Genomic DNA, 25,252 nt, shown 5'->3' on the forward strand with positions numbered 1-25,252 from the left:
AATTGAGAAATTCTCATTTTCTTAAACATTTCATTCCAATCTAATCTGCCTATCAAACTTAAATACTTCAGTACATGTGCGTATTACTTCTAATAATACAGATGACAACCCATTCATGCCTTCTCATCCTGAATAACTCTTGTTCACATCCCATAAATCTTTTATAGGGGATTCCATGCATCAAGCTGTAGGAGTTCTCCTCAATATCTTGATATTACACAAATACAATATATAGCATATATAGGAAGGCCATTAGTTATCCCTTGCTCTGACCATATCATCGGCCCTTCTTTTTTGGTCCTACATCTCTTTAATGTAATCCTTTATTTCACTTCTCTAGGTCAGTTCTTCACTGATAATATGCAGTACCCTGGTTATGCCCACTATGAATCTCTACCTTTTTGCCTTGACTCTCAACTTTAATTCTTTGGAGATTATGGTCTTTCATGAGTTGTAGTCAAATAGCATCACTGGAAAAAAAATTATTGGGAGACGAAGTAAAGATAGTGGAATGGGGCGGCCAGGTAGCACAGCAAGTAAGAGCACCAGCTCCAGTGTCGGGATGACCTGGGGATCGAATCCCAGGCTCAGATGCTTAGCACCCACTCAGAAACACCTGGCCGTATAACCTTGAGCAAGTTACTTAACCCCAATTGCTTAGGGGGAGCCAGGTGGCTCAGTGAGTAAGAGCACCAGCTCCAGTGTTGGGATGACCTGGGGATCAAATCTGGACTCAGATACTCAGCACCACACCCAAAAATAACTGTCCGTGTAACCTTGAGCAAGTTACTTAACCCTGATTGCTTTTAAAAAAAAAAAAGATAGTGGAATAGAAGGAAGCATTGCAGTTGAGCTCTGTCTCACAGCTATTCTAATATAGATCTTAGGAGGAACACCAAATAGTGATAAGAATATCCACAGTGGGTCATTTTCCTAGCCCCAGATCAATAATTTAATCCATAGGTAAATGACCAGGGCAGGAACTGTGGAACAGAGATGGATCCACCTGGCCCTCTGAAATCAGAACTGTGTCTTTCTGACTATAAAGAAAGATTATAGATTCTGCTGTCCTGGGCAGACCAGGGGTAGGCCAGAAACTCCGTTGCACTAATCCCAGAACTGGATCAGGAATTTCATTTCCCAGGCATAGACCCCATAAAGTTTTATGGTTGTGACCTAAAAGTAAGATATTAAGCCTCAGAAGAGGCATAGTCACTGCTCCCTTATGCCTAAGTAATACTACTCTTCAGAAACCCTACTCCCTTGTGACTGAAATCAGTCAGGGCCCCTACTTCTTTGTGACCAGTAGCTAAACTGTTCCTCAGGACTCCTGTTCACTCATGACTGTAAATGTTCTCTGCCCAGGAACTGTGACCCAGAAGTGAGTATTGGCAATTGAGTTGCGAAGCAGTGCCCTGCCCTGAACCCGTAGCACAGGGATCCCCTGTAATCTCTTTTTGACCAGTTGCCCAATCCTCCCACTGTTTTGAGAGTTCCTGAAGCTGCTGCTTCTGCCTCCAAGGCCCACAGCTAGTATTGCTGTCACATGGGTTCTGGGATAGCCTCTACCACAGTGTCACAGACTTCTTCCAACCTCCTAAGTTGTCTTGGGCTAGAAAAATGTCTCACTCCAGCTTTTCATTGGCTCTGCTGCTCCAGACTTTATTTGATGTGCTATTTTAAAGTTACAGAGGAAGCTGGGCTGCTTCCTTTTCTCTGCCATCTTGGCTCTACCTCCCAAGCTCAGTAATTAGTTGGGTAAGATAAGAGTACCAAAGTGGAATATTCCCTGATTTACTTAAGGGTATAAACAACAAAGGGGAGGAGGAGGAGCTTACAGTGTCAGGTCCACAGATGGATACTTTTTCTTTCTTAAGTTATTGTTGCAGAAAGAGAAAAGGTATTTTATTAAGTTTCTGATATTGGATGTGAACTCAGGTCCTCCTGACTGGATTTAGGAGTGGGAACAAAAAGACATACAGTTAACACTTACAGAATACGTTCCAGTTGTCTGGCAAGTGCCAAGAGAATGGCTTTGAGTTATTTTCTCAAGTGAAGGATCAAAGCAGCTTACAGAGGTGCTTATGGCCCCCTCTTTCCACCTTGCTCTGGAATTTTAATATGAAATGCTAACTCAGATTCCATATATATGTTATTATGTACATGTAATAATAAAATAATATATATAAAAATATAAAATAATGCATGTGTTTATGTTCAATAGCAAGTCCATTTACATTCCTCAGAGTTAGAAAGGGATAGCACTTGCAATTACAAAATTCTAAGAGGCAAAGTTATATCCTTACATATAAAATAAGGAATCGTAGAAACCATAGAGATCAGGCAATATGGAAAACATTGCAGAGGTTTTAAGTTCATTAGCCTTTCCTCACTTCTCTCCTTTTTGATTTTCCTTTCCATTTGTTTCTATCCCTTTTTCTTTCTCTCATTTTTCTTTTCTCTTTAAATTCATTTCAAATAGTTATCAAATGCTTGAGAGGAAGAGTGTTGATGGAGGGTCAGCTTTGGAGTCAGGGAAATATGGGTTTAAATACTGACTCTGACATAGGCTATCTTTCTGACCATGGATAAACCATTTGTCTTTTAACTTTAAGTTGTCAATTGTCCTCATTGGAGGGAATATCTAGCCTGAAAGTTCACTGTCCCAGTGAAATCATAGGTCTGGACCTCTCTTTTCTTTCTCTCCCCCTAGAAAGTTCTTCCTATGTACAAGGTACTGTGCTATTTGTATACAAATATATGAATATAGATTTTTTTTTAATGACAGTCCCTACCTTCAGAGAGGTTATGTTTTAACTAATAGGAGATGGTAGTAGATGGGGAATGATACATAAGTGCAAATAAATATAATATAAAGTAAAATGTAATCTGTGCCCAGGAAAGCTCTAGACAAAGTGTTATAAAAAATTTGAGGGGGTAGAAAGGTTCTGTGGCCAGGGTGGCACCTAAGCTGGATTTTGAAGCTAGAGAAGGATTTTAGCAGAGGCATGCAATGGAAATTCACTTCAGGAATGAGGAAATGGAGAGTGCAGGACAAGATCAGGGCAACGACTAATCACCCAATTGGCTAGAATGTAGATTGTGAAGGTAGGATAGTGGAATAAGGCTAGAGAGGTAGGTTACAGCTAGATTATAGAAGGTCTTAAATATCAAATAAGTTTGTATTTTATCTTATGGAAGATAGGATGACACTGAAGGCTTTTGAGTAGGGAAGTGGTATGGGCACAAGATTTAAAAATGACTCTTGAATTTTGAGCCTCATTGACTAGAAAATTAGTATTTCATTGGCAGAAGTAGTGGAGTTAGAAGGAGCAATAGATGTTCAGAAGGAAGAAGAGTTCCATTTCATATGTGCTGAAGGGAAATATCTGAGATTTTACTAAGCGGTTGGAGAAATGTGAAATGTGGGAAGCATAAAAGTGATAATTGAAGCCAAGGAAGTGGATGAGATAGCCAGGGGAGGTGAGGAAAAGAAGGGGCACCAAAGAAAGTGCCTTAGGAAACACCTATACTTAGAGGCTGGGAAATTGAGAATGAACTACCATTAGAACATTCGTACGGGTAGGGAGAAGACCTGAAGATGGTCCATCATGGACTCGAAAGAGAATATAACAAATATAAGGGAGTGGTTGTCCAATGTATTTTAGAAAGGTCAAAGATAATGAGGTCAAAGAAGAGACCATTGGATCGAGAAAACAGGTAACTTAAAAACTGATAGAGAGCAGTTCCGTTAGAGGTCTTCACTATCTTTCTTGCTAACAGTTTTACTGCCCACTGTGATGACAGACTAAATGGTTTATTTCTTATATAAGGAACTTATGTCATATAAAGGATGGTTCTTTGGGGATCATGATCTTCATGCTGTCCAATTAGTTAAGACTTTTAACCATATCACTTTAGAACATCAGTTCTCTTAGCACCTTTGTTGCTAGTTAATGAGGGTGTTTTTAATTGTCTCTCAAAATCTCGAAGTCTTTTACTATTAAAAAAAATAGCAAGATTAGGCCATTCTACTAGTTAAAACTTTAATGTTTACATGAAAAATTTGAATTAAAATTATATGTGATAAAAGTGAGAAGTACAGATTATATATAAATGACTAAACAAATTTACATGAAAAAAATCACCATGCATTTATTTGTGAGGTCATAGTTGAATTTGTTGTGGGTCCAGTCAAAAGAATTTTGTGCCTTAAATAGTAATTCTCAGGAATGGGAGTAGAGTTGTCAGTGGTATGTATAACCCATGGTTGTAGATTACCAAGCTGGACACAGCAGAAATACAGGATAGGCCTGAGGTAAACAGATTAAAGTGATTTCTTTTTCTCTTCTCTGCCTTCTCTTTTTTGCTCTCTAATTTTCCTTACTTTTTTGCTGTCAGATCTTCTCTGTCTTATCTTCTTACTTTTGTTGATTTTTCTTATTCATTTTTTGATATTTTTCTTTTCCCTTTCGCCCTTCCTTCCCTTCTCCATTTCTTTCTTTTCCACTTCTCAATTTCCTACCCGTTATCTTCCCTTTCTCACCATTTTCATTACTGTAATAAAGCATAAATTTTATTTTGCCTAAAGTCTCTTCTCTGCCATCACTACCAGTTCCTATCCATATTGCTAAGTATTGTTGTTTACATCTTTAACCCACTCTCCCTTTTTGATCTTTCTTCCCCTTTCTGCCACCAGGTTGCTGCCAGTTTTGTGAGAAAATTTAGAACTTTAGATAGGTGAAACACTTGAGGCAAATTGGCCTAATCATAAGTATCCCCCTTCACTTTCTCATCTCCTGATATCATGACTACGCATAGGAAAATTAGACAAAACCTAAGGCTAATTCGGGAACTAATTAAATAAATTCTTTTTTTAGGGAACTTTCTCACAAGTGGAGTCCTAAACAAGTGGGAGAACACCTTCTACTTAAAGCGTAAGTATCTTGCCAAAAGCTATTATTATTATTGTGATTATTATAGTGGTAAAGGTTTGAAAAAATTCATACTAAATAAATAGCAGGATTACTGATTGCTTCTAAATTTTTAAGACTGATCAAATATTTGTGGGAAAAGCACTTCAGGAGAGTGAAGGAAATATGTATTTATTATATCTTTCCCTTAATAGAGAAATTTCGCCACACCTTGGACTGTAAGCTAGACTTTTTTGTTTATTCTTTAGGCAATTAATAAAAGTCTACGCAGTTGATTGATATTCATATATGTATATACACACATGCATAGATGCATATGTGTGTATAGTGAAGAGCTAAGAGCAAATATGTCACTTTAATGGCATCAACATGCTATACTAAGATTTTAGTAATTAGCATAACAGTGACCAGTTCTATAGATTAGAACTTTACTTTTCATATAACAACAACAAACTTTCATTTTAAGATCATGAAGTGGAAACCTATGTCTTTGCCTCCATCGTGAGACACTCCCACACACATATATGTGTGTATGTGTATAGGTATGCGTGCATGTCTCTGTGTGTCTTCATACACACATGTAATATGTACATATATACTGTGTGTATGTGTGTGCACATATTGGAAGAAATCAAAACATAGTGACAGGACCCACCATAATTCACAGTATCTAATCTTTAGGGAATGTAACAGTTCTATTAATTTTCAGTTGAGTCCATATACATATACACATACACACACATATACTTGCATATATACGCATGTATCTGTGTGTGCATGTGTATATACACACATACACATATAGGGGTGTCTGTGTGTGTGTGTGTGTGTGCCATTCCACAGAAAAACAGTATACTGCTTGTGAGGACCAGGCCTATAAAAGTTAGGAAAGTCCTACATTGGAATTTGTATAATAACTAGATGGTGTAGTCTTAAACCAAAGTTGTATGATAACACATTGGTGACATGAAACAACTTTGCAAAGCTATCCTTTTTTTTTTAAATAAAAGGGGATGTCATTTACCTCTGTAGACTGCTTTTGTTTTGTTGGGTGAGATGTGAGAACTTGGATTGGTATGAGTGAATGATAGTGGTATATAATGGCAGTGAGCTCTGCTTCTGAAGCTCCACTTCTTCTGAATCTAAATCTGTGGGATGAATCTTTCGTACTGTTTACATAGGTCACATGAAAGGTTTATAGATGGATAAACTAAGTCCAGACTGATAGGAAGTAAAAGGCAGTTAATATATTGTCACTTCTCCTAAGCTGGTTTTTTTCTCATTACTAAAAAATGTATATAATAGTTCAAGCCTTATGAAGTTAATTTCTTTAGATGACATCTATGAATAGTTGAAAAACTACATAAAATTATGCTACTTTAATGCAAATTGTTACTAATTATACTTAAATAGCTTTTTTAAAAGTTGGCATAAGCAAGTCTTGTTTACAAGACAGTGATAAATTTATTTTGATTCCTACAGCCTAACTTATGTGGTGGCAATGCCTTTTTATTCAGCAAGCCTGATTGAAACTGTTCAGGTAAATTATCAACATATTTATTCTTTTTGTGTATGTCTTTTAACTATAATTCTTATTATATACATATGGTAATATTTTGTGGACTTGAATTTTATATAAAAATGTAAGAATAGTATAGATTGATTAACATTACATTATTTGGACTAAAGTAGTATTTCCCAACTGATATTTTCACCACAAGTCAGGCTAGTTTCACAGTTCTAATTTTGAATCTCTTCTCTGTCACTTTGCCATTCCATTCTCTTTCACCAACTCTTTCAAATCAGAACCTCATTTGGAATTTATCATAGGTGCAGGAGTCCACAGTTATTTTTGTAGGTTTTGGGGTTTTTTTATTTTTGCCTTTTTAAGGTCATTTTAGTACACTCAGAAATAGTTATTTGCCACAAGAATCAAATTACTCGTTCACTTTTCTCCTTTCAGTCTTGGCCTTGTATTTCAACCTATTTCCAATTTGCTGAGCACTATTGGAGGAAATCAAAACATGGTGGTGACTGGACCCACTTTAAATTCATAGTATCTAATCTTAAGGAAACCTAACAACCCTATTAATTTCCAATTGATTCCCTGTTAAAACTCTCCCTAACAATAGCCGTTCTAGACTTTCACCTCTTTTCTGAAGCCCCCTAACAGCATTGCCTCTCTTTTCCTCCCCCCCCCCCCCCCCACGATTCCCAGTAGGCAGAGGACCTAGTCTTCTTTACTAAGGAGATTGAAGCCACATCTTGAGCTTTCTCATCTGCCTTCTATACCTCAAAATTTCTTTATTTATCTATCATTCACTCCTTTCCTCTGGTCTTACAGGGTAAGGTAAGTCTTCCTCCTTCCTAAGGCCAACTCATTCTATTTGAGTCTCTAATCTTATCTAATCTGTACTTTGTTCCATCAGTCAGTGGCTGTTTGATCCAACCCATACCTGTCCAAGAATCCCCTCTGCAGTATCTGCATTTGGACATCCAGTTTTTGTTGGAGCCCTCTGAGAAGCAGACTACTACAAAAGTATCTCATTCTTTTGCATAGCTCTCCTTCTTTAGAAATCTTTCCTTACATGATGCCATTAATAACTTCTCCAGTCATTTAACCACTTCGGAATCCACATATTCATTCTATATCTCTCATCTTTAATCTTTCCCTCTTACTAGCTCCTTCTGTTCTACCTACCAACCAACATGCTCATGTCTTTCCTGTACTAAAACAAAATAAAAAACCTTTGCTTGACTCAAATACTCCATCCCATTCACCAATTAACTATGAAACTTAGAGAAAAAATATTCTGTATTCATTGCCTTCACTTTTTATTGACTACTTATTCTTCAACTCCTTGCTTCTAAGTTTATCACTGTATAGGTGACTCACAAATCCATTTATCCCACATTCTCCCTTTCCTCAGTTTCTTGTTCTGTATTTCCAGCTACATGCTAAAAATTTAGCTCCACCTTGATTTTCTACCAATAACCTCAAACATATGTTCAAAACTAAACTAGTCACTCCCACAACCTCTTATCCCTAAGCTGCCCTTCTCTCCACAGTCCTTATTACTGTTGATTGTACCATCATTCTGGTACTGTCACTCAGACTTGAAATCTAAATTACCTTGAACTCATCCCTCTCCATCTCTTCCTATATTTAATCATTGCTAGATCTTGTTCATTTTACCTTGGTAATTTTTCTCATCTTTTTTTTTTTACTTTTCCACTCATACTGCTACAACCCTAGTTCAGGCACTCATCATCTCATTTTTGTCTCTCAAAGTGGTCCCCGTTGGCAGCACATTCTACATGGACTTTAATGTACATATAATGTCATCTCAAAGTATATGAAAAATTTCCAAATAAATTTTGGGGGAAATAAAAAACAACAAACCCTTTTTCGGGGTAATATTTCACCACAAGGTGGTGACTCAAGTACATTGATTATTAAATAGAGCTACCTCAGACTGGTAACATAACTTTATATATTCCAAAGATGTTCTTTCTCTTCTCTCAAACATACATTCTAGAACCTATTCCTTTTTTTAATTCCTTAGGGACCTTTCACTCTAAAGTTCTTCTCCCTTCCCTTTCCTCCCCACCAACAAGCATTTTCAGTTACACTCAGTTGATTTTTTCTCTTTTGCTTTAAGCATACACATTTCCCCGTCTTTTTAAACTTCTGTTTTCCTTACCTTTCTACCTCTTTTTTTCTTACAAAGCTCAATAAATTCTCCTCTTTTTTTCTTACGAAGCTCAATAAATAAATTCTCCATATGCTTGAGTCTTCTCTTTCCTCACGTTATAGCCTCCTTTCAGTCTTGCTTTTATCTCATCTCTAAAATTACTGCCTCTGTAGTCACTAGTGACTTCCTAGTTAAATCCTGTAATCTTCTTTCAGACTTTGATCTTTCTAATTTTTTTCCCTTAGTTTCCATGATATTATGGTCTCTTGCTTCCCTAATTATCTTTTTCCTTTCATGGTTCTTCAGCATGCTAGTTTATAGGTATATCCTCTAAGTCAATTTGATACTCTACTCTTCTACAGTCATTCCTTCAGATATCTCATCCATGATGACCTTCAGCAGTCATCTTTTTTTTTTTCTGCAGATTACTTCTAAAACATTTGGAAGTCATTTTCAATTTTTCTTTCTTGGTTTTTGTGAAACCACCTCACTCATCATTTCTTGTAAAGTCATATACCAGAACTTGTTCAGCCACTCCCCAATTGGTGGGCATGTCTTAAATTTCCATTTCTTTGCCACCACAAAAAGAGCTGCTATCATTATTCTTGTCCATATAGGTCCTTTTCCTTTTTCTTTGATCTCTTTGGGGTATAGACCTAGTAGTGGTATTGCTAGGTCAAAGAGTATGCACAGTTTTATATCCTCCTGGGCACGGTTCCAAGTTGTTCTCCAGAGTGGTTTGGGAAGTTATTTTTGCTTCATACCTCTCACCCAGTATCCATTTTCTCATTTCCAGCTGCCTACAGCATATTAACCATTTTGTTGTCCTATTTCCTTAACAGAATGCAAAAGATCAAACTAATCCCCTTTACAACAGCTGAGTTCCCTTCCTGATTTTTCCTTTACTGTCAATGCTGTTACCATTCTTTTTGCTTCATGTCTTGATCATAGAATTCCAGAATTGAAAGGGACCTTAGAGAACAACTAGCTAATACAACCGTATCATTTTATAGATGAAAAAACAAACTTCAGAGTGGTTCTGATTTTCCCAACTAACTTTTGACTTCTCCTGCTTTAGCATAACCAGAGATTTGGAGTTGGAATGGATTTCATTGGCCATCGAGTCTAGTCTTTTCATTTTACTGTTGTGGAACTTGATTCCCTGATAGATTACCTGAATTGCCCAAGGTCACACAGTTGACAGCTCGGATTTGAATTCAAGTTGTGACTGAGTCATCACACTCTCCACTGGCTATCTCTGAGAGTCAATCTGATATCAAACCTTACTGGTTCTTCTTTTGCAGTGTCTTAAATTAAGGTCTGTTTCGCTTTTCCCTTTCCCAGCTACCATCCTAATTCATATCCTCATCTGTTTCCTAACTTTTCTTCCTGCCTGGCATCACCCCTTACATCAGGATCCTCTTTCATTTGTCTCCTTCACTAGCACTTGGTACTCTTCTACCCCAGAGACAGCATGGTGAAAGAATGCTAGACTCAAGAGAAGGCCTGGGTTCTAATCCCGTCTGTGATACATATTAATTGTATAATTTTGGGCAAATCACAATGTATTTGAGCCTTGATTTCTTTATCTTTAGGAAGGAAATAATAATACCTGTCATGCTTAACTTCAAAAAAATGAAATAATGTATATAAAACTTTACAGACTTTTAAGTAGGTTTTAAAAGTCATCTTCTATGATTTCAAATAATCATTTTCAGATTAATATAAGAAACTACTTTAATCAGTTTATTTTCTGCTTTATAGTATTCCCTTAATGACTGTGAAATCAATTTTAAACTCTTAAACCTCGTATTCAAAGCCTTAGTGGCTTCATCTTGCCTTTCTGACTTATTTCCCATTACCCTTCAATTCAGACTCTCTGCTCCAGTCAGTCCAGTTTCTTTATTGTCCCCTATAGATCCCATGCTTTTTCCCCCTATACTTTTATTGCTCATTCTAGTTGTCTGTAATGTCCTTTCTCCTACTCACTACCAGTTCACTCCCCACTGTCACTGAAGGCCCTAGCACAAGTCTAGTCTCATTTGTGTAACTTTACTTGGTTGTGATCTTTTCCTTCCCTGAATTCCTATAGCTTTGTGGTCTGTGCCACAATTTAGCTCTTAATAATAATTTCTTTAACTTCATTTCCTAAATAACTATTTTCGTTTTCAGTTGACCTTACTGAGAATTGAGCAAACCATTCTTCTCTGTGACCTTCCTTTTGGGGGAGTACCCTGACTTAAAAATAACAGAGTTGGGGGCGGCTAGGTGGTGCAGTGAATACAGCACCAGCCCTGGAGTCAGGAGGACCTAAGTTCAAATTCGGCCTCAGGCACTTAATACTTACTAGCCGTGTGACCCTGGGCAAGTCACTTAACCCCAGTTGCCCAGAAAAAAACAAAAAAAAAAAAAAAGAGTAACAGAATTTTAGAGCTGTAAGGAACTTTATATAATACTTGTTTGATAAAAATGAGATATTAACCTTTAAAAAAAAAACTTCTTTTGATTGCAGAGTGAGATCATTCGGGATAATGCTGGAATTTTGGAATGTGTAAAAGAAGGGATTGCCAGAGTAATAGGCATGGGAGTACCTCATAGCAAGCGGTTGCTCCCACTTCTTGCCTTGACCTTTCCCACTGTTTTGCATGGAGTTCTTCATTATATCATAAGTTCTATCATCCAGAAGTTTGTCCTACTAATTCTGAAAAAGAAGAATGCTCATAGTCATCCAACTGAAAGCACCAGTCCTGTACAGAGTATGTTGGATGCTTATTTTCCTGAACTGATCGCAAGCTTTGCTGCCAGTCTCTGCTCTGATGTTATGCTTTACCCACTGGAAACAGTTTTGCACCGTCTTCATATTCAAGGAACACGTACAATAATTGACAATACAGACCTTGGCTATGAAGTGCTTCCAATCAATACTCAATATGAGGGAATGAGAGACTGTGTCAATACTATAAAGCAAGAAGAAGGAATGCTTGGTTTTTATAAAGGGTTTGGAGCTATCATAGTACAATATACCCTGCATGCAGCTGTTCTTCAGATTACCAAAATTATTTACTCTACACTGCTTCAAAGTAATGTGTAAAATGAAGATCCAGCACTAATTAGTCCAGGAAACACAATCTGGGCTTTCTTTCAATTACTATGAAATTATGAGAAAAAAAATGAATATTGGAAAAAATGGTTAGGAAAATTAAATTGGTGAAAAAAGAGTCCATGATGAGAATTTTTATTATGAGACATAAGTGCATTATTTTGGATTAAAAATACCCTAAATTTCCTAATCACAACAAAGAAAGTATAAGATTAAAATGGTGTTGCTGAGCTCTTATATGCTGGATTGAAAAATAATATTTTGAACAGAAGCACATTTTTTTTTCTTGTAATATGAAAACTTGTTGGGACATAAACAGTTTATCTGGCCTCAATATTTACTATCTTTTTAAGCATCTAGACTGATATTAGAATGGCATATCAAAGATATCCATTTGAGTTAACACAAAGTCATTTGATTGTGTCTTAATGAGAGCAGTTGCATTTAATCAACCATGAAAAGGTCAATTACCTTGAAAATTATGAGCAGGAGTTTGAGACTGTGTGTGTTTTAAGTGTGTTGTGAAAATGTAGTTATAAAATAATAATTAGTAATGCCTGTATGTCCAGACAACTAGGTATTTCCAAAACTTTTCTCCGTATCATTCTCTTATACCATACTGCAGGATTAGCCTAAAATGAAACTAATGGTGTACTTTATACTTGTATCTCACCAACATTTAAACATATAGAATATAGACTCAATCATTTGGTAACAACAGGGCAGAATATATTAACTGTTTTTTTCATGTCCATAGTAGTGATCTGATGTTATCCCTGATTCTGGTTTTGCCAGCAACTTAATGCAGGTATGATTTACTTGTATAGCTATATGAACTATCAGGAAACATTAACTACACTTGAAGATGTATAAGATGTGGAATAATCATGAGAAGTGATTATAATTAGTGCCCATATTTACAAATTGTGTTTTGAAAAGTCTCAAAATATTTGGTTTCAGAGTTACTTGACCTCCAAGAAACAAAACTGCCTTTCTTTTAGTCTTGTTCAATTAATTTCCTTTTTAAAATTTAGTCTTTGAGACTTTACTTAAAATTTTCCAAATTACAAGTGCATAAAGAGCAAAGCAAGGCTATTTTCATTTTTAAAAATTTAATCCGATGTTTGGATGAGTACTGAAATAACACACCATAACTCTGAAAGGGAATTTAGTCATGAGTGAGTTTTCATTTTTTCTTAATCAGTTTCATGGGAGAACACACTTTAACCAAATGAAGAGGGGAAAAAAACTTGAAGGAATCAGTTTTAAGTAAGAATAAAGTCTGCCTTTCTTCTGAATTAGCTTTGGTGAGTAGGTTCTTTGCAGAATAAATTGATGTGTATTTAACTTATTAGTCATTAAGCATTCTACAATTTATTTCTCCCATTAATGATCCATAATTTAACTGGGAGCCATTTAACACCTTGAAATTCATACGTTCATGAATACAAGAAAGCTGAAATGTTCTTGTACTTGTTGAATGTCAGGGGAATGGTTGCTTGTCATTATTATTTTGACTTTTGTAGTTAAATTCACTGAAAGTTTAATGGAAACATGTAAACCACAGGATGTATTGTAATCAGAAAATAATGATATCCAGATGGCATAAAAGTATGTAATCAGGACTCTCTCTACTGTCTTGTAAGTTGTCCGTGTAAAATGTTTTTTAAAAAAAAAAATAAAATTGTCAAAACGTATACAGTTTCCATTTTATATGCCACAATCAAAGAGGGAAAGAATAAAATTAAGAAATACTGCTCAAATGCTGTTTTCTTTGGCTAACCTTTTTATATTTTTATCTGGTTGCTTCCATTGTTGAATTGCTCTCATTTCTTTAAACATTTAATTTTTTCTCAATTACATGTAAATTTTTAAAAATACGTTTTCTTAATTTTAAGTCATGTTGTGAAAGACATATTTCCCTCCATCCTATCCCACCCCTCATTTATTCTGTTCTCTCTTTTGACCCTGTCCCTCCTCAAAAGTATTTACTTCTCATTACCCACTCCCCCCGTCTGCACTCCCTTCTATTACTCCCCCCTCTCTAATTCCCTTCCCTCCCCCCATTTTCCTTTAGGGTAAGATAGATTTCCATACCAAATTGAGTGTGTATGTTACTCCTTCCTTAGACCAAGTCCAATGAGAGTAAGGTTCACTCATTCCCTCTCACCATCCCCCTCTTCACCTCTACTGTAAAAGCTTTTTCTTGCCTCTTTTATGTGAGATAATTTACCCCATTCTACCTCTCCCTTTCTTCTCCCAGTACATTCCTCTCTCACCCCTTAATTTTATTTTTTAGATATCATCCCGTCATTTTCAACTCACCCTGTGTCCTCTTGTCTGTCTCTATATGTGTGTGTATGTGTATGTGTATGTGTATATGTATATGTATATGTATGTGAAAAGTATATGTATATTCCCTCCAACTACCCTAATACTGAGAAAGTTCTCATGAGTTATAAGTCCCATCTTTCCATGTAGGAATGTAAACAGTTCAACTTTATTAAGTCCCTTATGATTTCTCTTTCCTGTTTACCTTTCATGCTTCTCTTGATTTTTGTATTTGAAAGTCAGATTTTCTCTTCAACTCTGGTCTTTTCATCAAAAAGTTCTCTATTTCATTGAATATTCATTTTTTATACTCAGTTTTGCTGGGTAGGTGATTCTTGGTTTTAATTCTAGCTCCTTTGACCTCTGGAAAATTATATTCCAAGTCCTCTGATTCCTGAATGTAGAAGCTGCTAAATCTTGTGTTACCCTGATTGTGCTTCCACAATACTTGATTTTTTTCTGGCTGCTTGCAATATTTTTTCCTTGACCTGGGAACTCTTTGGCTACAAAATTCCAGGACTTTTCCTTTTGGGGTCTCTTTCAGGAGGTGATCAGTGGACTCACTCGATTTCTATTTTACTTTCTGGTTCCAGAATATCAGGGCAATTTTCCTTGAGAGTTTCTTGAAAGATGATATTTAGGCTCTCATGGTTTTCAGGCAGTCCAATAATTTTTAAATGATCTCTCCTGGATCTATTTTCCAGGTCAGTTGTTTTTCCAATGAAATATTTCACATTGTCTTCTATTTTTTCATTCTTTAGGTTTTGTTTTGTAATTTCTTGATTTCTCATAGTCATTAGCTTCCATTTGCTCCGTTCTAGTTTTAAAGAAATTATTTTCTTCAGTGAGATTTTATATCTCTTTCCATTTTGGCCAATTTTGCTTTTTATAGCATTCTTCTCATTTACTTTTTGGACCTCTTGCCATTTGCGTTAGTCTATTTTTTTAAGGTGATATTTTCTTCAGTATTTTTTGGGTCTCCTTTAGCAAGCTGTTGATTTGTTTTTTATGATTTTCTTGCATCACTCTCATTTCTCCCCCAAGTTTTTCCTCTACTTCTCTTACTTGATCTTCAAAATCCTTTTTGAACTTTTCCATGGCCTGAGACCCATTCATGTTTTTCTTGGAGGCTTTGCATGTAGGATCTTTAACTTTGTTGTCAATAGTTGTATATTTTGATTTTCTTTGTCACAAAAGTTAGATTCTCTAGTTTTTTTCCCTCTGTTTACTCATTTTCCTGGTCAATTATTTGACTTTTTAACTCTTTGTTAAGTCAGGGCTCTGCTTCCAGGGTAGAGGGTGTGCTGTCCCAAGTGTAATAAGAATGTAAATTTTAAAGATCTTCCCTGCCCCTAGGCTAATGTGCACCTGAAGCCTGGGGTGGGGGAGGCTTGTTTTTCAGTAGATACTTCTTGATTGGCCAGTGAGTCAATAAGGTTGTTACATTCTCTGAGCCAGGAGAAGGCTATATAAGCCCTGATGTGTAGCTTTGTTTTGGGACTCACTTTGAGAAGTGTTCTGTGATTTGATCTGAATTCTGGGAAGCCGTTGTTGAGAGTCCCCCGGCTTTGAAAAACCCAGAATGTGGAAACCCAGATGTTGACTGGGTATGGATGTAATGGTTGGACAGTTTGGAAATCTGTCTACTTGATGTTTCTGTCTTGATAATTATGCCTGTATATTTTGAGGTTCAGGGTGCTGACCTTTTCTCCTGAACAAGGTAAACGATATATGTCTGACTGATTAAAGTAAGCCTGTTAACCCATTTTGAGTTGCTTTCCTTTAACAAAGCAGATCCAAGAACCTGTGGTAGCTGCAAACCCTGAGGACGCTTGGGGTGCTTGCTGCTACACCAAGCTTCAGGGGTTTTGTGCAACTCTTTTCAGAGATACTTCTAGGGACCTGTAAATTTCCTATTCTTCCAAGGCGGTAGGATCAGAGGAGAGGCATTTGCTCCTCCCCTGGCCTGTGCTCTGGTTTGTGAGTGACCACAAGCACTCTTTCCTGTTTTGGAACTGTGAGGAAGATTCCCTCTCCACCACTACCACAAACTCCACTATACCCCAGGACTGCAACCCTGATCCAAGCATGGGCAAAGGACGAGAATCCTGCCTCAGCACCAGCAAATAGATCTCTGCAGTCCCACTCTAATCAGCCCCTCAATACCTCTACTGTCTGTAGGCTTGCTGCCACCTCCCCCACTATTACTGTCACAGGGCTAGGGCTGGATCATGTTCCTTTCTCACATAAGTCCCATAGACATTTCCTACTGATCTTCTAAGTTGTCTTTGGCATTTGTGTATTGGGAAGTCTGGAAACTGCCACAGCTGCCCATGATTCAGTCCTCTGAGCCCTGCTCCAGGTTTGCAGGGGCCCAGTCTCTGCTGGCATGTTTTGCACTGGACTGCACTCCTCTCCTAGTATGGTGCAGCAGACATTTTCTGTTGACCTTCCAGATTGTCTTGGAGTGGAAATTTGTTTCACTCTGTCATTTTGTGGGTTCTGCTGCTTTAGAATTTGAAGTATTTGGAGGGGTTTGAGGGAGAACTCAAGCATAAGTCCCTGCTTTTACTCTGCCATCTTGGCTCCACCCCTCTAGGCTCCTTTTCTCATCATGAGTTTCAGGTAGTCTAATAATTCTTAAATTACCTCTCCTTGATCTGTTTTTCAGGTCAGTTGTTTTTCCAATGTGGTATTTCACTTTTTCTTCTATTTTTTCATTTAAAAAAATTTTGATTTATTGTTTCTTGATGTCTCGTGGAGTCATTAGCTTCCATGTGTCCAATTCTAAATTTTAAGGAATTATTTTCTTTAGTGCACCTTTGTGCCTCTTTTTCCTTTTGACCAGTAGCCATCTTCCCTTCTGCTATGTGTTTACTCTTTTCTAGCTTATACTTTGGAGACAGTAATCATATTAGTCCAATGGATTGTTGTTGAAAAGTACACTGCCCTGTTACTTTACTCACCATCCCTTTGATTTCCCAGTGCAAAATGTCTTTATGTAGCAATCATTCCCCCATTTATGTAGTCTCCCCTGTTATATCGTATAAGCTCCTTAACAACAGGAACAGTCTTCTTTTTATGTTTGAATATTAAGGGCTTATCACAGTGCCTCCCATGTAGTAAGTCTCCGGGAATGCTTTTTCACTCATCCATTACAGATCGAGAAATTAAGGGAGGTTAAGGTAACTAAAACTAGTAGATTTTTAATTTCAATATTCTAATGTAGTTTCCAGTCTAATGGAGAAGATAAAATGTATACAAAGAATTGTAATGCTAAGTACAGTGTGAAAGTGAATATTGAAAGGATCTATGAATTTGGCAGTATATAGAATTCCTGGCATGGTAAACTCTCTCTACCCAAAGACCAAAACCCATCTGTAATTTAGTAGCTAAGTACAAGAAGGTTGCCCAGGGTCAAACAACTATTAAATGAGGGGCAAGGTTAGAGCCCATATCTTCTTGACTTTAAACACAGCACTCCATGCATTATGACTTATTATCATGTCAATAGGATGTAAGCTCCTTGAAAGAAGGGACTTTCATTTTTGTCCTTGTATCCCTAGTTTCTTGCACTTAATAAAATTTTATTGGCTGATAAAAGTACAATAAGCCATACTAATTGGTTTGTATTTCATGCCAGTGGGTTAGGGGTTGAGAATTAGGGAAGAATTTATGGAGGAGATAATACAAGAGCTGATCCTTTAGAAAAAAAAAAAAAGGTGTAGGTAAAGCAAAAATGAAAGTCCTATGTATATATTTTTTCTTTGTATGGCAATTAAAAAGTCTTCTTTTCTAAAACAAAGCCTTATGTTGGCATGATTCTTGATATACTTCAAAATACTTTTTTTTATCTCTTACAAGGTGTTTTATAAATTGTGACATCTTATATGAATAAGTTATTATCATTTCACTTGACCCTTACAACAGTTTTGAAAATTGATCAGAGAAGGTGTTAATGACATATGAGTTAATGAGCACAGAGAAGCTGAGAATTGCACAAAGTTAACAAAGCTTGCTAAAAACAGTTTGGTCAAGAGCACATTTCTTCTGACTCCTCTTCAGGCTTCTGTACCAGTGGTCTCCAAAATGAGTGTCTGAAACCCCGGGGGTCAACAAGAGGATGCTAGACCAATGAGAAGGTAGGAAGATAGGTCATCCACCCTGCACATGATAAGCAGTTGTAGGGTCTGTCTCCAATACAATCACACTTACACTTATTCTCCAAGACTCTACAACTCTATCCCATGCCTCCACTGTGCAATTTCCCAATCTTCCTGCTTTTTTGCACTGGAGTTTTGCCTATTAATGCAGTTATGGAGTGGGAGAGAGACTTAATAATTTCCAGGTATAGGTGACATTGGGCAAATGACCAAATATATATATCCCTGCCCTCAAAATACCTACCGTGTTTCCCCGATAATAAGACACTGTCTTATTATTTTTTTTGGATAGAAAAACACCAGAGGGCTTATTTTCAGGGGAGGGCTTATTTTAATGAACATTGATAGCAATTTTAATAAACAGGTAAATGTGAACAAAAAAAATGTACCTTTATTCAATAATGATCATGTCATCTTCTTCAACAACATAGTCATAAGTGTCCATACCCTGAATTCCGTCCTGGATGTCTTGCGCCTCTATTTCCTTCAGAAGAAGTGGACCCAATCTGTCATGTCCAGCAATATAGCTCTCTTTAAATGAATATGTCTTATCCAGGTAACCTGCTCGTAGTGCCTTGGCGACACAGCTGTCAGTAATTTTATCGATGACTTCTTCACCCAAGTCACGACTTCTTGCAGACAGGGCTTCACAAAGTTTCCACGCTGATTTCTTTCCATTCTGTTTTCAATGTAGTCATTGACTTCCATGCGCAAATGGTCCTTGAGTGGCTTGTTTATTGCAATATCAAGGGTCTGGAGATAGGCAGTCATTCCTGCAGCAATCATTACTTGATCTATTCTTCTCTCTGCAAGGAAGTTCTTCATTTCTTTAGCGCGGTGAGTGCTGGCTGAATCCCAGACTATCAGACCTCTTTGGTTACCTCGCATAACAAGTGGCAGCATTAAATCAACCCACTTTCTTATAACGGCTTGTGTACACCAGGCTTTTTCGGTTTCAAGAACGTAAATGCCAGATACACGTTCAATCTTATCTTTCTTGCCCTTACTGATGATTAGAGGTGTGGCTTTCTTTCCGTCCAAACGAATTGCCAAAACACAGGTGACCCGTGCACTTTCATAGCCAGTGGTGGGAATGTAGATTGACGTTGCACCCCTGTGAGGAATTGTTGTTTGAGATCCTTGTCCCATAAACACTGCAGTTTCATCCATAGCAATCATATTGCAGGTTTGGTACTTGGAAATGTCGATCCTATCAATAAAGGACTTGAATGCAAGTGCACGTTTAATAACTTCAGCATCTTCCAGCTTAAACAGTGTTGTTGATCTTCTTAGGGACAGTTCATACCGTTGAAGGAAACCATCCAACCAGTGTTGTGATGCTTTGAATCCTTCTGAGACCATTTCAAACTCTGGTGCCATTGAAAGGGCAAATGCTTGAATATCAGCCCTGCGCACAACCAAGGCCTTTGCTCTCCTGTCAGCAATCCATTCACCAATGAGGATCTCCAAGTCAGGATATAAGGGCTGCCGACCTGATCCAGACCTGCGCTTTTTCCCTTTTCCCTCATCCACCTGTTGATTGAGGTTATTATAATCTGCTCTCCATTTTCTGACCATTTGAAGATCCAAAAGTTTTTCTTTACAGAAAACTGCAAGATTCTTGCCATGTGACTCCTCTACAACTGCTTTCTTATACTCAACAGTATACGGTAGCTCTTCCTTTTTGTACTCATGTCTGGGGGTCAAAACAGACAGAATAATAAAATTATGACCATCAGTCCTTCTTTTCACTCCATCATGCCCTCTGAGTTCTTCTTTTTTCCTCCATCATGCCCTTTTTATCCTCCATCATGCCCCCTCACTCCCGCTTACATACTGGGTTTTTATGTTGTCCTGCCTCAGCTCTCCTCCGCGGCACTGCTCTCAATGGCGCCAGCAAGCAAATCACTGGGGAAGATCAGGATGACGCGCTCACTGCTGCAGCTCTGATTGGATGCAGCTCAGAGGGCGGCGTGTGTTTCACGGGGGGGGGGAACGGTGCATACAGAGGGTACCGTAATGTAGCGTGTAGCGCAGGGGATCACCTTCACTACAGTAGCAATCTCAATAGGGCTTATTTTCGGGGGAGGGCTTATTTTAGAGGAATCTTACACAGTAAGGGGGGCTTATTTTCGGGATAGGTCTTATTATCGGGGAAACACGGTACTCTTGGTCCACCAGAACACCTTGTTTTTTTAGTTAAATTTATTTTTCATTTAATGAAAATGTCTTCTTTCTTTCCTCTTACTTCTACCCATAGTTGAAAAAGAAAAAAGGAAAGCCTTTGTAACAAATATATATAGTCAAGCAAAATAAATTCTCATATTGTCTAAGTCCATATATGTGTGTATATTTGTACATATACACACATATATGCGTGTAGATGTATGTATGTCTCAAAATTCACTGAGTTCATCACCTCTCCTAAAGAAGTGGATAACATATTTTACCATAAGTCTGTAAATTCTGGCTAGTTGTTGCATTGATAAGAGTGATTAAGTTTATGGATTTGTTTGTTTTTTTACAATAGTGTTGTCACTGTATAAATTGTTCTCCTGGTTCCCCCAGATTATACTGTAGCAGTAGCAAGCACCCCCAGAGAACAGGCTCTGGCACTGGGGCAGTGACAAATCAGTGCCCTGTTTTCACCTTTTATTTTTGAGTGTGTGGTAGGAGCAATATGCTAACCCTTGCCCTCATATGTGTTAGGCTAGTTTGTCCTTAAAAGGTTTGGAGACCTACAGAGTCAAGATAATGTAATGGAAAGAAGTATAGCAAGTTTTACCTTCCCTCTCTCCCCTGCCCCCCCCAGGGGGGGGGAAACTTTCTCCAAATAGATCTAGAAAACACACTAGACTAAATATTGATTAGGAAATCCAAGAAAAAGAATGCAATGAGTCATTTTCTCAACCCAGGTCTGTATATGGAGACAGAGAGGTCTAAGGACATTGGTCACTGGACCTAGCCAGGAATATGCACAAGTGGAGCATTCCAACAGAGAGGGTATGCACCTGGGCAAGAGGAAGACCCAATTCCATACAGAGGGGACCAAACTTGTATAGGGTCCAGGCACAAGTGTCACTACCTGTTCTAGGTAATAGATTCAGGGCCAACTGGGAATGGACCTGTATCTAGGGATGGCCTTCAAAGGTAAGGAGTGGTCATGAACCCTAGCCTATGTCCTAAACAAGGATCAAGTTCTGAAGCAAGCAGCAGTTGTGTGTCTCGTATACCAGGAGTGTACTAGGGCCTCAGTACTAACTTCTAGTTTAGGCTAAAGCATGAAAAGGAACATCTATGACAGAAATCCCAGACCTTTGGAGCTTTCCAGCTGGCTGATTGTAACTGGATCCAGCAGCACACTACTGAAACTCCAAATATGGCAAGACCAAAGTCAGGTCAGGAACTTGCAAAGCTCAAACTAAGGGGATATATGATTGTGATGGAATACTATTGTTTTAGAAGAAATGATGAGGAGGGGCCAGCTAGGTGGCACACCAGTTAAACTACCGGCCCTGGAGTCAGGAAGATCTGAGTTCAGATCTGGTCTCAGATATTTACTAGCTGTGTGACTGTGGGTAAGTCACTTAATCCTGATGAAAGAAAGAAAGGAAGGAAGGAAGGAAGGAAGGAAGGAAGAAAGAAAGAAAGAAAGAAAGAAAGAAAGAAAGAAAGAAAGAAAGAAAGAAAGAAAGAAAGAAAGAAAGTGAGAGAGAGAGAGAGAGAGAGAGAGAGAGAGAAGTGATGAGCAGGTTGATTTTAAGAAAACATGGAAAGACTTGTATGAAATAATGAAGTATAAGATGAGCAGAACCAATAAGTTGTATATAGTAATAGCAATATTGTTCAAAGAACAATGTGAATGACTAAGCTATTCTGAGTTATATGAATATTTAAATAAACCACAAAGAACCTGTGAAGGAATGTTATTCACCCACACAGAAAGAATTTATATGTGGAACTATTATATTGTATATTGTTGTTGTTGTTTAGTTCTTTTAAGTCACGTCTGACTTTTATGACCCCTTTTGGGGTTTTTTTTTTTGGCAATGAAACTGAAGTGGTTTGCCATTTCCTTGTCCAGTTTATTTTACAGATGAGGAAACTGAGGCAAATAAGGTTAAGTGACTTGCCCAGGGTCAGCTAGTAGAAGTCTGAGGCTGGATTTAAACTCAAGAAGATAAGTCTTCCTGACTCCAGGCTCAGTAATCTATCCACTGTGCCACCTAGCTGCCCATGCTGTATAGTTTCACACACACACACACACACACACACATATGTATGTGTCAAATGGTGGCCTTCTCTAGTGGGTTGGGAGAGAAGGAAACAGCTTGGAATTCAAATGTGACCAAAAAAATTTTTTAAAGAAAATATCAGTTTAGACACAAATTCAACTAGAATTCAAGAAAAGATGACATGACTTGAAAAAAAAAAGAGCTTAAAAATGTTTTTATAAATGAAATGAGAACACTAAAAGAAAAAATGTGAGCTATGGAAGAAAGAACTAGAAAGACAATTAATAGCTTGGCACAAGAGGAACAAAATATTGCCAAAGAAACAGACTCCCTAGAAATTAAAAGGGACCAAGTAGAAACTAATGACTCCACGAGAAAATAACAATGTTTAAAAAAAAAGTAAAAAGACTGGGGATCAGGGGAACAAGAAATGTAAAGTATCTCATCTGAAAGCAAGTGACCTGAAAAACAGATTGAAGAAAGAAATTAAGAATCACTGGATAACCTGAAAGCATAAATTACCTATTTCAAGAAATCATAAAGGAAACATTCGCAGATTTCTTTGAACCAGAGGTGAACAAAAAAAGAATCTACCAATTATGGAAGAAGGAAGGAAGGAAGGAAGGAAGGAAGGAAGGAAGGAAGGAAGGAAGGAAGGAAGGAAGGAAGGAAGGAAGGAAGGAAGGAAGGAAGGAAGGAAGGAAGGAAGGAAGAAAAAGAAAGGATGGAAGGAAAGAGGGAAGGAAGAAAACTTCCAGGTGCATTATAGCCAAAACCCAGAGGTTCCAGGTCAAAACGAAAAATTGCAAGAAAGCAGAAAGAATTCAAGCACTGAGGATCTAACAGGAAAATACACAGTTTTGCAGCCACCAAAATAAAGGAGCATGGAAGCTGGAATATGATATTCCAGAAGGCAAAGGATTTGGGCTTACAAACAAGAACAACTTACCTAGCAAAACTGAGTATAATGCTACAGGGAGAAAAAAAAAGGATCTTTAATAAAATACAAGTCTACCAAACATTCTTTTTGTTAAAAAAAATCATCACATGACTGATTATTAATTTTAAAATTTAAATAATTATTTTTAAATTTTGAGATCTTAATTCTTTCCCACCCTGCTGCCCCTCCACAACCCACTGAGAAGGTAAGCAATGTGATATCAATTATATATGTGAAATCCTGCAAAATATATTTCCATATTACCCATGTTGTGAAAAATAAAGTAGGTTTGAAAAAAAGTATGCTTCTGGGGCGGCTAGGTGGCACAGTGAATAGAGCACTGCCCTGGACTCAGGAGGACCTGAGTTCAAATCCAGCCTCAGACACTTAACACAAAAACTACCCATGTGACCTTGGACAAGTCACTTAACCCCAATTGCCCTCCAAAAAAAAAAGTATTCTTCAATCTGCACTCAGAGTTCATCATTTTTCTCCCTGGAGAGGACATCATTTTTCACCATTAGTCCTTTGGAGATGTCTTGGATCATTTTCTTGATCAGAGTACCTAAGTCTTTTTTTTTTTTATTTAAGCAATCGGGGTTAGGTAATTTGCTCAAGGTTACACGGCCAGTTATTTCTGTGTGTGGTGCTAAGTATCTGAGCCCGGATTTGATCCCCAGGTCATCCTGACACTGGAGCTGGTGCTCTTACTCACTGTGCTACCTGGCCGCCCCTAGTAGTTAAGTCTTTTGCAATTAATATTATTATGATATTGCTGTTACTCTGTACAATGTTCTCCTGGTTCTGCTCCCTTCATTTTGCATCAGTTGATAGTCTTCCCAGCTTTTTCTGAAACCATCCCCTCATCATTTTTTATACCATAATAGTATTCCATCATATAACACAATCATACAAGACAAATTGTTCAGTCGTTTCTCAATTGATGGGTATGCCCTCAGTTTCCAGTTCTTTGCTACTGTAAAATGAGCTGCTATGAATATTTTTGTACATATAGGTCCTTTTCCACTTTCTTTGCTCTCTTTGGGATACAGACCTAGTAGTGGTACTGCTGGGTCAAAGAATATGCACAGTTTTATAGCCTTTTGGGCATAGTTCCAAATTGTTTTTCAGAATAGTTGGACCAGTTCACAACTTCACCAACAATGCATTAATGTTACAATTTTTCCACATCACCTCCAGCATTTGTCATTTTCCTTTTCTATCATGTTATTCAATCTAATAGGTATGAGGTGGTACCTCAGAGTTGTTTTGGTGTGAATTTCTCTAATTACCAGTGACTTAGAGCATTTTTCATATGATTATTGATAGCTTTGATTTCTTCTTCTAAAACTACCTATTCATATCCTTTGATCTTTTATCAATTGGGGAATGGCTCTTATTTTTATAAATTTGAATGAAGTCATTTTAAGAAATATTTGAGGCCTTTATCAGAGAAACTTGCTGTAAAATTTTCTCCCTCACCCACACCACCTCAATTTCCTGCTTTCTTTTTTTCCCATTTTTCAAATGCTTTATTAACTTCTGATTTCCATCATTCATTTCCACCAGATTTTGGGTTACAAATTTTCTCCCCGTTTTCCCCCTACCCACTGCCCAAAAATAGCAGTCCCACAGGACTCTCTCCCATATCTTCTCCCATACCCCCTTCGACTTTTCCAGTAGGGCATGGTGGATCTCTGTGCCCCAGTACCTGTATATCTTATTTCCCAATTACATGTCAAATAGTATTAATAATAGTATATATTTATTTATTTAAATATTTGATGTTAAAACTTTGAATTCCAAATTCATTCCCTTCCTCCCTTGTCTCCCACCCTTACTGGGAAGATAAGC

At 37.5% G+C, this 25,252-nt stretch overlaps 1 protein-coding gene across 3 annotated transcripts in view; it reads left to right on the forward strand.

The window, feature by feature from the left end:
- Positions 1–13,426, forward strand: part of SLC25A46 (solute carrier family 25 member 46) — a 33,593-nt gene extending 20,167 nt beyond the window's left edge. For all 3 annotated transcript variants that reach the window (XM_069096098.1, XM_069096097.1, XM_069096099.1), the window contains 3 exons: positions 4,881–4,937; positions 6,417–6,474; positions 11,142–13,426. In XM_069096098.1, the coding sequence (XP_068952199.1) occupies positions 4,881–4,937; positions 6,417–6,474; positions 11,142–11,720 (694 nt within the window). In that variant the 3' untranslated portion in view covers positions 11,721–13,426. The remainder of the gene's footprint in view (positions 1–4,880; positions 4,938–6,416; positions 6,475–11,141) is intronic.
- Positions 13,427–25,252: the final 11,826 nt, after the last annotated feature.

Source organism: Petaurus breviceps, unplaced genomic scaffold (assembly GCF_028583685.1).
Source record: "Petaurus breviceps papuanus isolate PSGF00001 unplaced genomic scaffold, PetGlider_PUasm1.0 229, whole genome shotgun sequence".
Classification (NCBI taxonomy): Eukaryota; Metazoa; Chordata; class Mammalia; order Diprotodontia; family Petauridae; genus Petaurus; species Petaurus breviceps.